The sequence below is a fragment of the Pagrus major genome, chromosome 17 (genome assembly GCF_040436345.1).
Source record: "Pagrus major chromosome 17, Pma_NU_1.0".
Lineage (NCBI taxonomy): Eukaryota > Metazoa > Chordata > Actinopteri > Spariformes > Sparidae > Pagrus > Pagrus major.
The window spans coordinates 26,361,219-26,376,637 of NC_133231.1; the positions used below are offsets into that span (position 1 = coordinate 26,361,219).

The 15,419-nt window shown below is 41.3% G+C and overlaps 1 protein-coding gene across 5 annotated transcripts in view; it reads left to right on the forward strand.

Annotated features, from left to right (window-relative positions):
- The window catches only part of ntrk1 (neurotrophic tyrosine kinase, receptor, type 1), a 63,565-nt gene extending 49,696 nt beyond the window's left edge, over positions 1 to 13,869 (forward strand). For all 5 annotated transcript variants that reach the window (XM_073485845.1, XM_073485847.1, XM_073485846.1 and 2 more), the window contains 4 exons: positions 987 to 1,159; positions 5,299 to 5,539; positions 6,005 to 6,163; positions 10,314 to 13,869. In XM_073485845.1, coding sequence (XP_073341946.1) covers positions 987 to 1,159; positions 5,299 to 5,539; positions 6,005 to 6,163; positions 10,314 to 10,499 — 759 coding nt within the window. In that variant the 3' untranslated portion in view covers positions 10,500 to 13,869. The remainder of the gene's footprint in view (positions 1 to 986; positions 1,160 to 5,298; positions 5,540 to 6,004; positions 6,164 to 10,313) is intronic.
- The last annotated feature ends 1,550 nt before the right edge of the window (positions 13,870 to 15,419 follow it).

The window sequence follows — 15,419 nt, forward strand, 5'->3', positions numbered from 1 at the left end:
GCTTTCTTTTTTTGTTGATTCTGGCGGCCCCTGTGGACAAGAGCAGCAAGAGCACCACTGCCTCCTGTCGTAACGATGTTCATCCGGCTTGCTTTTGGAAGCAAGTGAAACAAGGACGCAGCGTATACTTAATATTATAGTGTAGACACGGATGTTTGCAGGATGCATAGCAACGAGGTGATCTATCTGTTTGTGGCTTTGAAAGATTAATAACTAAGAAAACATGTTTTAGTAACACTACTGTTCATAACACCGAGGTAAGAAACAGATTTGGTTGCTCGGTAATTGTAATTTTGTTCAGCTAAAGCTAAAGTTATCAGCGGTCCCTAGTGATGTAATTCATAATAATAAACCAACAGCAAGATGTAGCTTGGCTTGGTATTAATGTGCACTTTGTGGTTTACTTAGTGGCAACACTCTCAGTACTTAAAACAAGTGGAATTGTGGGGTTTGGCGTGCATCATCCAGTCCAGTTTGGGACCTCTGTCGCACGCCATCCCCCTTCTCTTTCCCCTCGTTTCCTGGCAGCTCTCTACTGTCAACTATATATAATCCCAAAAAATAAATACTTAAGAAAACTTCTAAAAAGTAGATACTTGATACGAGACCAACAAGAGAAACAGTGAGCACTTAAATGTTCCGTACACTGAAATAACGTCCTGCGGTTTCAGGGTGAGATGTTTTTGTTGAGGACAGTCAGGTGGTTTAATACGCAGCTCATGTTACAACAAGTTAATGCAAACCACAGAGTCTGCTCAGATTTATCATCCCATTAATCAGTCAGGTGCTTTTATTGCAACACATCATCACTTAAAAGCAGGAGTGCAGCTGGACGATTCAAGCCCCGATGGAAAAAAAGACTCCACACAACTTTATTTTTGTTTTCTATCACACATTTACCTTTTATTACACTCCTCAATGTTGATTTAAGATGTTCCCTTTTACCCCAAAGCCCAATAATCATTATCTCCATGTAACGGTCACAGACTCTGAAGGACGCCAACGAGTCGACGCGGCAGGACTTCCAGAGGGAGGCGGAGCTGCTGACGGTGCTCCAACACCAGCACATCGTGCGATTCTACGGCGTCTGTACCGACGGAGAGCCGCTCGCCATGGTGTTCGAGTACATGAGGCACGGAGACCTCAACCGATTTCTTCGGTGCGTAGGAGAGCTTTTCACGATGGGTCACGAGTTCAGGTCCCACCCCACATGTGTCCGTCCCTGCCGAACAAAACAGCGCTCCTTATACACACCCACATCTCAATAACACAGTTACACAGTTAAAGACCTTTCTCACAGCAGACATTTTGACTTGTCATCGTAGGAAAAGCACAGGTGTTATATTAACATGACCAATGGTTCTGTTCTGTTCCCAGTGAGCCGTGAGATGGAGTCATCGTTAATTTTATTATTTACACTGGAACTGAAATAATGAATCCATTATTTACTTTTTCCAGCTTCACAAATGTGAATATTTCATAGTTTTCTTCTTCGGCTAAGAAAAATAGCTTGTTCTGTCTGACTGTCAGACAAAACAAGCTATTTAAATGTCTTAACTCGGGCTACAGGATATTATGGGAGACATTTTTGATGTGGCGAGGCAAGTTAATGTGTACAGCACTTTTCAAAAACAGGGCAATTCAAAGTGCATCATGTAAAGGCATAAAGACATTATGTCAAAATAGAAAAGATAAAGAAGACAATATAAAAAGCCAGAAAAGGTGGAAAAAAATACAGTGCAGTGCAAATTGAACTGGAGTTAGATTAAAGGAGCAGTTCATCCATAATTTAAAAAATGATCTACTCACCCTCATGCCGATGGAAAGTCAGGTGAAGTTTTGTTGTCTGCAAAATATTTCTGTAGCTTCACAGCAAAACAGCATTCTCCAAAAAAAAATTAAAAATCAGAAAATGGCTCTTTACCACCATAATTCAAGTCTCCAGAAGCCCAGAGATGACAAATGTAGGGGGGAAAAGAAGAAGAAAAAATTAAATTCATTTATGCAACCACTTCAACACTAACGCTTTTAGCTTACAGTGAAGATTTTGGATTTAAAGTAAGGGTGTAAGTAACGTCTTTTCAAATCAATTTGGGTCTCAAGGCTTCCAGAGACTTGGATTAATGCTGGACAAGCTGTGTGGAGCCATTTTAGGGTTTAATGTTTTAAAACGAGTCCCCATCTTCAGTTATTTAGGAGAATGCTGCAACACTGTTTTGCTGTGAAGCTCCAGAAATGTTTTGTGGACCACGAAACTTCACCCCAGATAATGACTGGTTTTCACTTTTGAGTGAACTGTTCCTTTAATAAATAATAAAAACTAATTGTTAGCGGCAGCCTGTTGCTGCCGTGTTAAAATGTCTCCGTCTCCGTTCAGCCGCTTCACACCTTCCTCCCTTCCTTCACCAGCAGCTCTTAGATAACCGCTGATGCTTCGACCACCATTAAAAACAAGAATCTCAGAGCAGCTCAGTACGATCCTTAAAAAGCTGCACGGTCCACTGTGAGCTGCGATGTTACCACAGCATCAGTCAAACCTGCCGTGCGTTTTAAGGCTGAACCCGCTGCGCTGACCTCGGTGGACTGTGTGGTTCCTGTGTGTTTAAGCACAAAAGGCATGAGGGAGACGGGCGTGAGGACCGGCTGTGGAAGTGTCTGCACGACCTGTACAATTATTTTTGATATTTTCTGATGTTGCTGCTTTTCCTCCATCTCTGCACTATAAGGTCTCTCAGGTCCTATTTGCATGGTGCTTATTTATCCAGGGTCCTGGAGATAGGCAGTGATTTGAGTCTCCCTGTAAATTTGACATGTCGTTGTTTTCCAAGTCCAAATTTGAGGATAAATTGCCCCAAATTGTCTTTTTTTTTTGCTAAAGTGACTCAAACTTAATATCAGCTATGATTATTTTTTTACCCCGTAATTTCTCCTCCACTCGCTATTCACATCACCCTAATGTCACGGGGCACAGATGAAGGCAGTGGATTGTATAGATGAACATTTTGTTTTGTCTGACTAGAACTGAAAAACAAAAATGTCCCGGTGATGGCTCATATTCAGTAAATTCGCAGCATGTCAAGGCACGAGGCGTATGTATTATTTACAAGTTGTCCTCACACAATAACGGCGAATGGAGTGATTTTATTTGAATTCTCACGGCCACAAAACAGAAACATACAAGGTTCCTTGAACTGAGCTGAACTAATGCAATATCCTCGAGAAGAGGTTACGCAACCAATTAGTTTGCGGTTACGCTTGAATTGTGTAAGATAGTTGTGGAAAAGATTTAAAATATGTTTCTCAAATTGTAATCCAAGTTTTGTAAAAGCCTCTGGAGGGAGCTGGAGGGAGCGACACGGTCTGAACCCATTAGAGCTCACTTGGCACCTGGGAAACCATCTGACAGAACTATTAGAGCAGACGCCGTGGATGCTGTGTGCCAGGTGTCCTCCACAGGAGACAGATTGGGAGTGAAAACACACAGACAAAAACACACACATGCGTGCACACAGACTGAGATATATGTTTCACCGACGGATGGAAAATCGCATTTCCAGCAGACAGAATGGGTGAAACGTCTGAGGGCCCCCACAATGCAGCTGCTTTCCCACCCTGCCACCTGCCTTTTAAACTAATAGTGATTGTATAGACAACTTCCTTTGTAAGGAGGGGACCAAGTGGAGAGGAGAGATATTAGGATGGATGGAGACACATCATCTGTGATTTGCTCATTTAGGCTGGACTCGGGACGTGCGAGTGGGTGTTTATGATCCACAACTGAGAGTCAATGTGCTCTGCATCTCCGAATTGCATTATTGCAAATCAATTGTAGGCGTATTACAAGCCTCATGTTTTCTATTAAGCATCGCTGTTAAATGGCTTTATTATGGCGTGGTCACGGCCACCATCTCAAGAGCTCCTACATGTCAGAACTGTTCAATCTGCAGATTGCACGCTGAGGTCATTGTCCTTCAGGTCACCCAAGGTTGATGCCATAGTTACCGACGTACCGGGAGCCGCGATACCAGCGTTCGATCAGCTGAGCAGCCAGCGAAAGCAGAGAAGAATAGCAGAGGCCGGCATGCTCTGCTCTTTACAAATGGAAATAACTGTGCTCATACAGTCCACTAAAGGATCAAAAAAACAATTCTATCCATAGAAACAAAAATGTCCTTCTACGAACTACGAAAAATATTCTGTCTTCTATCAGCAGTGATGAGCAGAACTAGCATAAAAGACCTAGAACAAGACAGCTGACCTCCAAAGTAGTTTTTAAAAACAAGCAATGAAACCTTAAAAATGACAAAATGATAAAGTGCGTTATATATAAGTTGAGTCATCATCAAAAAAGGCTCGCTCAGTTTGTTTTAAAAAAGTGCCGAGCGTGAAGTTTAGTCCAACTAGCTCAACGACACAATTACCAGCATACTAACCAGGCCCGTCCCAGTGCAGTGCAAACAGCAACACTCCCAGTCCGTACCGCTAGCTGGATGGCTAACTGAGCTAACTAGTTAACGGCAGCTACAGTTAGCAGTTGCTCTGGTGAAATACTGCCCCCTCTTGTTGTGAGTATGAATTTGACAGGTGGCCAATTCTCACATATTGCACCTTTAAGCAACATTATGTCATTTTGAGGTACTTTCCGTTTTATTACCAGAGAAACATGTTTACTCTATGCTCCATTTATTTATTTGATAAGATTAGATTTTACATTAAAAACACATGATAGGCTTGTGAAATAGACTTTGTAAAAGAGGATTGTTACAGATTAAACAAGTGTTTTTTTAACGTTTTGGCTTGTGACCCCTTACAACATAAAACTGTCTCATTTGAGTTTCTTGTCATGTTTCAAAAGTCTTGCAGTTGTTCACAGTTTCAACTCTTTTCAACAAAGAGACATTTCCATTAAACTTCTCAGACGCTTTCATAGAAATAACTTTTTTAAGAATTAACAAGGTCAGATTCTCTGTTATTTCACAGCAAATAAAGATAAGAGAAACACAAAAACACAATTTCTGCAGCAGAACTTTTTTTTTTTCAACCATTTGTCTTCTTTTTTCTCCCATTAACCATCTTGTGACCCCTCAGATTTATCTTGTGACCCTTTACGAGGGGCCCGACCTCGAGGTTGGGAACCTTTGAACTAAACTGCCAGATTATATTAGGAAGTTAAAACTCTTTCATCTCTCTCATCTCACATATTCCCTCATGATCTGTCTAATAAAGCAGAAGTTCAATTGAATAATCAGGAATAAAAACCAGATGTACAATCACGTGTTCCTCCTGTGTCGCCTGCAGAGCTCACGGTCCTGACGCTCGTATCCTGGAGGAGACGAAGATGCCCCCGCTGGGTCAGCTGACGCTGCCTCAGATGCTGCACATCGCCGCCCAGATCGCCTCGGGCATGGTCTACCTGGCGTCGCTGCACTTCGTCCACCGCGACCTGGCAACCCGCAACTGTCTGGTGGGGGAGGGCCTGGTGGTCAAGATCGGAGACTTCGGCATGTCCAGAGACATCTACAGCACAGATTACTATCGGGTGAGTGTATGTTTTTTTTATATTCTGATAGATAGTACTGCGTTTGCTGAATGTGTTTCAGTTTGAGAGGCGTCTGTGTGAAGCCTCACAAACTCCAGTCATTAAGGCCACGTCCACGGACAACCTCCTCTGAAAACTCACAAACTATACAGACATTACATTACAGACCACGTAGATAGCTCAAGGTGATTTTTGTGGCTGTGAGTCCATTTTCTTTTTCACATTGAACTAAAATACTCAATTGAAGCTATTTTGGACGTTAAAGCTCTTATTATTCAGATCGTCTGCCTCGCATTGATCTCAAGTTCCTCCTCCAGGTATTCAGAGGTAGTGCAAGGATGAACAGATGAACTGAACACATAATGAAAAGATTGTGTTTCTGCTTTGTTCCATCGAAAAAGCGAAATGGTTGAACTCTGTTCCTTTACCTCGCATGTGAAATGTCTTCCCTGTCTCCGTCCTCAGGTCGGCGGACGCACGATGCTCCCGATCCGCTGGATGCCCCCGGAGAGCATCATGTACAGGAAGTTCACCACAGAGAGCGACATCTGGAGCTTTGGCGTGGTCCTCTGGGAGATCTTCACCTACGGCAAACAGCCCTGGTACCAGCTGTCCAACAGCGAGGTGGGTCAGGACGGAGAGCTAAATGACAACTTTGACTGTCAGTGATGACAAAGATGGTATCTGCTGTTGGGAAGTGATTCATTCTGGTGGCCGGGAAAGATTTTAGTCACCAAATGAGACAGCCGCACAAACATGTCTCTGTCTCCGTCGCTCCATTTAAAGGGTCACGTCACCCAAATTACAAAAAGACATAAAATGAAGGCGAGTGGAATTTAATCTGTGCATTTAAAGCACTCAAAATGTGAGCTCTCACTGGGATTGCTATTATTTGGTTGAAACTGAGCAAATTAAGCCGACACTACGTTCATGGCTACACACCACCGTGGCTTTGTACAGGGGTCAGTGGTTCGATTCTCGGCCTCTTCTGTCTCCTTGTTGAAGTACCCTTGGGCAAGACACTGAACTCCAAATCCACCGGTGTATGAATAGTTATTGATCCCGATGAGCAGGTGGCACCTTGAATGGTCGCCTCAGCCACCAGTGCATGAATGTGTGTGAGTGGGTGAATGCTGACCTGTGTTGTGTCACTACAACTAGAGAAGCGCTACATGAATACAATCCATTTACCATTTAAACAGGGGTAAATGTATTTTTCTCTAATTTGGATGAGAAGCAGTTGCAACTGTCTTACTGTAAGTGATCAACTGTGGAAGTTTCATGGTGATATCTATTAGTTCACCTGTCGTGTCTCTCCACACACATTAAAGGAAATTGCAGCCGGTGGCCTCAGATGACACTTTAAAAGCCGGCTGACAAACAGTAAACGGCATCTTCTTATTTGTGTGGCCGGTGGGAACGACTGTGGCTCCAACCAGGGAAAGTTTTCTCTTGACAGAGTGCTTTCTCTCTGCCGTTTAGTATTTCACTCTCGGGTTTTACGCTGTGTGCTCAGATTTCCTTTCAGACATCAGAACTTATTTTGTCATCCGGTAATTGAATTTGATCTCCAAACCTCAACCAACGAAGGAATCTGAGTGGCTGGTGGCTAAACAGTGGGGTTTGTTTGTGATTCAGGTGAACTGTCCCTTTAAAGTGGACTACAGAGAATTATTAAGAGTCAGGTTATTACTGATTTACTTGCATTGTTTGTTGGAGAGATGATGTTTACCATTGAATTTTAGTCAGATGGATATGAGTTTTATACGAGTGTAGATACTACCTTCTTCAGCTGACATGGTGAGCTTGTAAAGAAACAGTTTCCTACTTACACATCCAGCAAGCAATCATTTATTTGGAGTCATGATTCTGCCAACCCGGAGAACTTAAAGGGAAAGTTCACCCCAGAATGAAAATTCTGTCATCGTCTACTCAACCCCAAGCTGAAGGAGAGTCGGGCGAAGTTTTACAGTCCGCGAAACATTTCAGGAGCTTCACAGAAAAACAGTGTTACAGCCTTATCCTAAACGACTGACGTAGATGTTTAAGATCGTTAAAAAATCAACCAAAAAAAAGTCTTTGGAAGCCCTGAGACACCACATTGACACCAGACACACAGTCGAGCTCGTGCACCCACTTCAGACGGGGTGCATGCTAACACTTTTAGCTTAGCAGCCACAAGATTTTGGCGTATTAAAGGTCATAAATTACGTCTTTAAAATCAATTTTGAAATCTCTGGGCTTCTGGAGACTTTGGTTACACCAGACGAGCTCTATGGAGCCATTTTATGTTTTTTCGGTTATTTTATTTTATTTTACATTTTACATCTATTTGTTCAGAGCTCCAGAAATGTTTTGTTTTGGACACTGAAACATATGAAATTTCAAATTTCCAAATCAACATGGGAATGAGTAGATAATCATTTTTGGCTGAAATGTTCCTTTAATTCCAATATTCACTCTGTTTTAGCTGTAAATCCTGAAGGAAATATGTGACTCTTTAGCCTCTAAATGCTCCGGTATGTTCATCAACTAGCAAAATGATGCGTTGAGCTAAAACTCACTATAAAGTTGAGAGGATGTCCAGATTCAGCTGATAATTCTCTGTAGGTTCATCACCTCAAGTGACTCCTTTCACATTGTTTTGTAAGTTGTCATGTGTATCAAATTGTTGGTATGTAAGTAAGTAGCCCCTTTAAATCCATTTAAATATGTAAAGTTAACACGATTATTTCAACCCGTACTAGTGCAAACACTTTTGTAAAAAGCAGTCTGAAAGGTTTCTTTACTTTCTCATAAGAACGAAACATTTTCACTGCAGTCGAAGACACTTCACAGCATATGTTGCTGAAGTTTTTTCAGCTGCTCTGCACTCTTGAACTAATCGATACATTCATAGTAATTAAGGGCAGTCCAGTCTAGCCTTTTCAGCTCCAGCACCAAGAAGTGGGACTCCATTGTGACCACAGCGGTGCTATTACAGGCCGAAACCCTCTCTCCTTTCAAGAGAAGGGTAGATCACTTTTCTCAGGCACTCAATTCTAATCACATTTTAGCCCAGGGCCAATGAGCTTTAACCTTGTTAGCCCAATCTGTCTCGGCCAATGAGGGACAAGTCGAATTATCATGTTGCCCAAACACGCAGTGGCGGAGATAAATCATCCAAAAATACTGACTTGGCATGCCGTGGCGACAGCGGCCATTTTGGGCAGCCTTTATGAGTCTTTTTTGTCGAGCTGTGCGGCCGACTGACGGGCCAATTTCGGCGTGAAGTCGCTCAGCGCTGACAGGCTTCCTCTGTTCGCTGTGCGAGGCCGAGGTTAACAATGAGAATGAGATTGAGTCGGTAACCCTTCAAATGGAGAGTGCGGTGAAATCCTCTCTCTCATCCTCGACAGTGATTTATTCACTGAGCAGAGAGAGCGTGTGAACTCAATCTGTCGTTGTAGCCATTAGTGCCTGAGCTGGAGGTTATTCATATTTTGGCTGCTCTCATTTGTCCCCGAGGTCCCTGCTAATGGACACCGAGCTATAAACCTGTAGATACAACGGACGGTACCGTTCTGCCAAAATGTTTCTGTTTATTCAGAAACGCTGCCAAGATTTTAATCTGTCTTTTAAATATTTACCTCAATATAATGGTGGTGAAGGTAATATAATTTGTGGTGCTCACAGTGCTGAAAAACTACATTAAAAATTCAGCAGCGTCTCTTTCCAGCAAGTGTTCCTCAGATACATCAGTGATTCCCAACCAGAGGTACTCGGACCCCAGGGCCCGTTTCTGTCGGAGAGTTGAGACTGTGCATTAGCTGACATTTTGAAATACAGCATGTGTACATATATTTGTATTACAGATTGCTGCGATGTTGATTTTAGTACATTTATCAACACAATTAAACAATAAACCACCAGCTGAAGTGGGCCAACTGTACAGGGCACGAGTCAGAGGTGGCAAAAGTAATCACGTTAGTTTACTCAAGTAGAAGTACAGATGCTAAAAAAAGTACTGATTCAACTTCTTTATTCAGGTAAAAGTAAGAAAGTACTCAAAGTATCAAAGTAAAAAGTTAAGTTAAGTGAACCTCACGTCATATTAAGATAATTCAAAGACTGTTAAACTTAAAGGTAGAATCAGGAGGATTTGTCCGAGATGTTCGTAAATGCACCAGAGAGATAGTTGATTGTCTCATTCCCAGGACGTCAGATACGAGACACTAACACGCCTTTTCTCCCCGGTTCAGTCTCCCTCTCTGTCTGTTTCCGTCTTCTTAAGTCGCTTTTTCTCTCTACGTCTGACAGGTTGAAATCAGTCTTGTGATGTTGGGAAGGCGGCGTGCAATGATGCAAAAATAAATATAATTGATTATTCCCCTCAAATGCATTAAAACTAAAGTAACAAGCCTGTTGAAAAAAAAATGTCAGGAGGAGAAAAACATATATTTGTGTTGAAATGTAGGGAGTAAAAGTAAAAAGGTTGTCAGAAAAAAGAAACACTCAAGTACAAATACCTGAAAAAGCTACTGAGGAACAGTAAAAAGGTAGTTGTACTTAGTTTCATCCCACCTCTGGTATCTTGCTCTTCTTATAAATCTATGATCCAGCGTGAGACAATATGAATTTTTGAAATTTGGGTGAACTGACCCTTTTAAATAATAAGTCAACCTCAAAAGATCTGAGGTCTTAAGTTTAACTTGCATCTCCTTTTCCCCCAGATGAGTTGAGTACAGATACACTATATATGATTCTAACACATTTTTTTTTTTTTTTTCAACAGGCCATTGAATGCATCACGCAGGGACGGGAACTGGAAAGGCCACGCACCTGCCCCAAGGAGGTGTACCTGCTGATGCAGGGCTGCTGGCAGAGAGAGCCCCAACAGAGGATGGTCATCAAGGACATCCACAGCCGCCTGCTGGCCCTCGTCAAGAACCCGCCGGTGTACCTGGACATCCTGGGCTGAGAGAGCCAGCCTCAGAGCTCAGAGGCCGGAGAGATGGAGGTGTTGATTTGAGGCCTTGTTCCTTTAATTCCAATCGTCTAATCAGGGGTTTAAAAGTATGTCAAAATCTCCCAGTTGCTGCTTTTCCAGCTTCAATGCTCGACCTGCCTGACCCCATTAACTGCCCCGTCATTCTCTGGAAACCTGTCAAATGTTTACCAAAGTGTTAAGTGTTTATCTGAAGTGGGATCAGCCTGACGCAGGGACATGCATGGATAAGTGTTGAAGTAACTGTATATACCAGACGAGGGCCTGTCGGGGTTTGTGACCTGAGCTGCGGAACATTTTATACGACTCTACAGCCGACACTTGTGTCGAAAGGCAATTAGAAAATGAAACATGATTACAGGAGAGGCACTTCACGTCATGAGTCAAAAGTGGAAACCAATTTTTTTCAGATTTGGGCACAGCAGACAGTCATTTGTATAGTATAGTCGCTGATTTTGGATAAGTTTTGATATGGGAGGTTGTTAAAAGGCTTTCAGTAAATGTATATAAGATATCAATCAAAACCTTGGAAAGCTCGTGTGTTTCTCATGTGTCAAATCCAGTGTATCATATGAGTATTTTTCCAAAACGAGAAACGAAATGTCATATATTAGCAGTGAAAGTGTGTGTTTACATTTAATGCCGTCTGTTTTGCTGTTAAATACGGACAAAAAAAAAAAAAGAACAACAGTTTGACCTGTGGCCCTGCCTGCGAGACTCAGGAGTAGCTTTTTGTACAAATTAGCGATGTTCAACATGCGACTGTAGCGACCTGCAAAAATCAAAGCGCTGCGGTGAAATTCAAGTAAGGGGGCAAGATGGTGGGGCGGTGCCACGCCGAGATGGTTTTAGAGGCAACAGATGGATTAAAGTGAGTGAAACTCCAGGAGGAGGCGGACAGATGGCACTGAAACAGAGACTGGAGGTGAGGCCACCGCCATGGACAAAAACAAAGGGTTTAAAGGGACAGTTCACCCCAAAATCAAAAACACATATTTTTCTTCTTACCCGTAGTGCTGTTTATCCATCTAGATTGTTTTAGCGTGAGGTGCCGAGTTTTGGAGATATCGGCTGCAAGAGATGTTGAATATAACGGAGCTCGGTGGCACTCAAAAATACATTTAAAAAACTCAACATCAGTGTCTCTTTCTAAGAAAATCCACAGGTTTTCTTTACATAGCACCGTGCGCAAGGGAGCACAGATGAGAAAATGCACACTCGTGCACAAGAGGCTAGCAGGCTAAGCTACCTAACGTTACAGGACGCCATTAATGTTTACATCCTGTGCTGTCACGAGCATGAGCCTCTCGTCCGTGAGTAGATGCTCGCTTCTTTTTGTGCCGGGTTAGAAAATAGTGCTCACAACAAGGTCTGTGGATTGTCTTGCGTATATGGGTCATTTTTGAGTTTTGGAAAAGAGAAATTAATATTCGTACTGAAACAATCTAGTTGGATGAATAGAGTTCTGCAGAAGTGAGTCCAAAAACCCTGTAATAAGTTTGCATTCATGCCCTCCTGGTTCCCTCATCTTTAAAGTCAATGGGGCTTTGGTTAAATGTCTGACATCAGGTCTGTGGACGACACAAAATACGACATTTTCACGTTTTTTTTTTTTTCAGTAATGAAATTCAAGTATCAAAATATTAAAGTAATGTAACTTGATTTTCTTTCTGTTACTTTTGGATTACTTCAGTACCAAACATAACAAATAAAGACGAGAGACAATAAATAAATGAGACGATTTCTATTTAATCTCAATAACGAGTAACCCCCTTTTTTACTAAATGTATCTGTAATCTCATCACATCTTTTTTCTGTAATTTTACCAGAATACAGTTACCTTTTTTTGTATCCTGATTATGTAATCCCATCCCAGTAAATAACCTACGTGATTCTTAAAGCTTTTACTTGTCTTTAAAAAGTTGCTAACAAGTGGCTCAATGAGACTACAGAGTCTGTCGGGGACATTAAACGTCATCACGGCGAACAGAGACTCATCTACTCATCAGTCCGTCGTTACAGGCCGACTTTAGTCGCAACTTTCCAACTTATAGATTGATCCATTTATTTAATATTTTTTGTTTCCGCTTCAAAAATCATAAACTTGTGTTTGCCACGGAGCTTATTTTTTATCCAACTGAAAGATCACGTAGGCTTTTTGTTGAGGGAGCCAGGGCGATGCTAACGTCCGGGTTAGCCTCCAAATAAAGCACTGAAAAAATAAGTATTTTGGATTTTTCGGGGTGAACTTTCACTTTAAATTCAACCAAATGGGACATTTAGTGGGTGAAAGACAAACCAGTGTGATGCCTGTAAGTGTAAATATTAAATGTACATTAATGTCCAAAATATATATATATATATGTATATCTTCATGTATTGTTACTCCAGCACTTTGTATATTGTCTGCCCTTAAAAATAAACAAACTTGATTTAAAAAAAAAAAAATGTGCAGCAGCCTGAGCGGGAACATCCCTCTGCATCAGTCAATCCGTCATTATCGTATGCTTCAGAGCGAACAATGATTTGGGCTGCCGTCTGTACTTAAAGTTAGACATCTTAACAAGGCTATTCAAGAGCCTTCTATTATTTTGACGAACTAATCAGCAACCTGCGACGTCTCCACGGGATGCTCAGGAGACGGTTATTGAAAAGGAATAATCAAGTTTCATATTGCCTTACCGCCGGCCCTCCAGCAAACAAACACCCCTCCAAAACCAAGCCCCTCTCTCACTACCCACCCTCCCTCTTCTTCTTCTTCTTCTTCTTGGCCACCGCCACCACCTCCACCTCCACCCTTCCTCCATCACTCTGTATGCAGAGCGTCTCCAGGGAGTGGTAATGGATTGTGAGTAATGCTATCATCCCTTTCTCTGTCTCTCTTTCTCTCTCTCTACCTCCTCTGGTGTACCGAGGGGAGATGAAAACACTTGGAGGACTCGTGTCTGGCTTATTGTTTCTTCTAGTGTCTACAAGCAGATTCTGGCCCAGATAGGATTAGTGCAGGCTGTAGTGTTTGTCCCTGCTATCCTGAAGGGCTCCATTTGTGGTTTTTCAGAATGAACCTTTTTAATAAGCACTCGAGTCTCCAGCCTGGTTAGATATGGAATTTGACTATAATAGGAGCTGGAAATGAGGCCATTTTTAAAATGGAAGTCCTATTAGGAGGTCTGCAGCGGGGGAACTTTCCCCCTTTTTAATCTTCCACCTCATCGTATAATGCATGTGTGTGCGGGATATTGATTTCTTATGGTAATTATTTCTTCTGTGTTAATGGAAGTGGCGATTCATTTTGGTCTGTGTCCGCTGCTAATAATAAAACCACTCTGTGTGCTTCACTCTCCATCCTGTAAGGCTTTAAATGCAAGAGAACACAAAATGTTGAAACTGAGTCAAACCACATTTTTTACAACTTGGTAGAGAAAAGAGGGCAGAAAATGAAAAAGACTTAATTTGGAGGTCACTGTTATTGAATCTGAACTCTGTGCACTAGTTAAGTATTTCTGTGTGCGCAGCCTGGAGCTTTTTAAATCTAAATTTCTGTAATAATTCACTCATCACAAAGCTCATTCTGATGAACTGCATGGGAAAAATGCAAATACTTTTTTAAAAGTTATTTAATCTACAAGAGCTTCTTGTATCCTAAAATTCTAAGTGAGGAGTAAGAGATGATCAGCAACAGCTCATTTTGACGAATGTTTAGTTTATCTAAGAAATTGCAAATTAATAAAACACATACAGGCTGTTTTTCCATCTTTAATCTCCTGCTGAAAGTGTTTAAAAGGCTTCAAAAATGAGATCAGTAATTAAATTAAAGTGTTTCTGCAGTGATATGCCTTTTATTTAATGTTTTAACTCAGGATATTGAGCCTCTACGTCGAAGAATCTCACACTGGTGGTTGTCAATAAAAGAAAAATCAGGTTTGAAAACTGGATATCAGACGAAATTACTGTTAAAAACACTTTTTTTGCAGTGTGATGTGTCACCTGATGTCACCTTGGGTTTGTGACAGATAAATCTTTAGGGATTCACACGCTGTTACAACACTGCAGCCTGGTTTTTTAGAAAATGAAACCTGATCAGGAGACGTGAGTGACAAGCTGCTCCACCGGGACACACTCTTGTTGTGCTGTCCCGCCCTCTGCTGGTCACTGACACACACTGCTAACACTCAGACTGGCGTTAAAATAAAGGATCTGAAAAATAATGTATGTTTTGGGCAAATTTAAAATGTCATTATTCAAAGTAGGGTCATCCCGATATTGTGATGTTCACAATAACTGTGATATTAAAAAATAAATATTTAAATATTAATATTTTCTTAATAACACTTCAGCAAAGATGTTCAGTCTTGTGCATCTTTTATCATAAATTAATCTGGTTGCCTCTTCACCAGTAATTGATGATTAAATAGTAATTGTTCTTTCTATACTCTTGTTTTTACAGTTATGGTTACAGACCCTCTCTCTCTCTCTCGTCCTGCCTACACTCGTATTATGAGGGTAATTTATTTGCCAAAAAAGAGACAAAACACTGTAGTAAAAAAACAAAACACTGTAAACAAAGTAAAACATTTTATTTTATTTTTTTTTCAGATTTCCATCGATATCACGAGAATATCGTTTTCGTGAATTTGCTTGGCCACAATGGTGTAGTGAAAAAAAGATTTTTTATTTTTGCATGTGGTTGTGACTATAGACGTGATAAGCTGCATATCGTACAGTTATATGCACGTATGATCAACAAAATGTGTCCAACTATTTTGATAATAATGTCAAATAATTATAAGAATAACTGTTTTAGTCAGGATCCCTTTGTTATAAACGATAATAAATTGAGGAAACGAGACATGTGAAGACATCACCTGTGGCTGTGGGAAATGAAATGGAAAT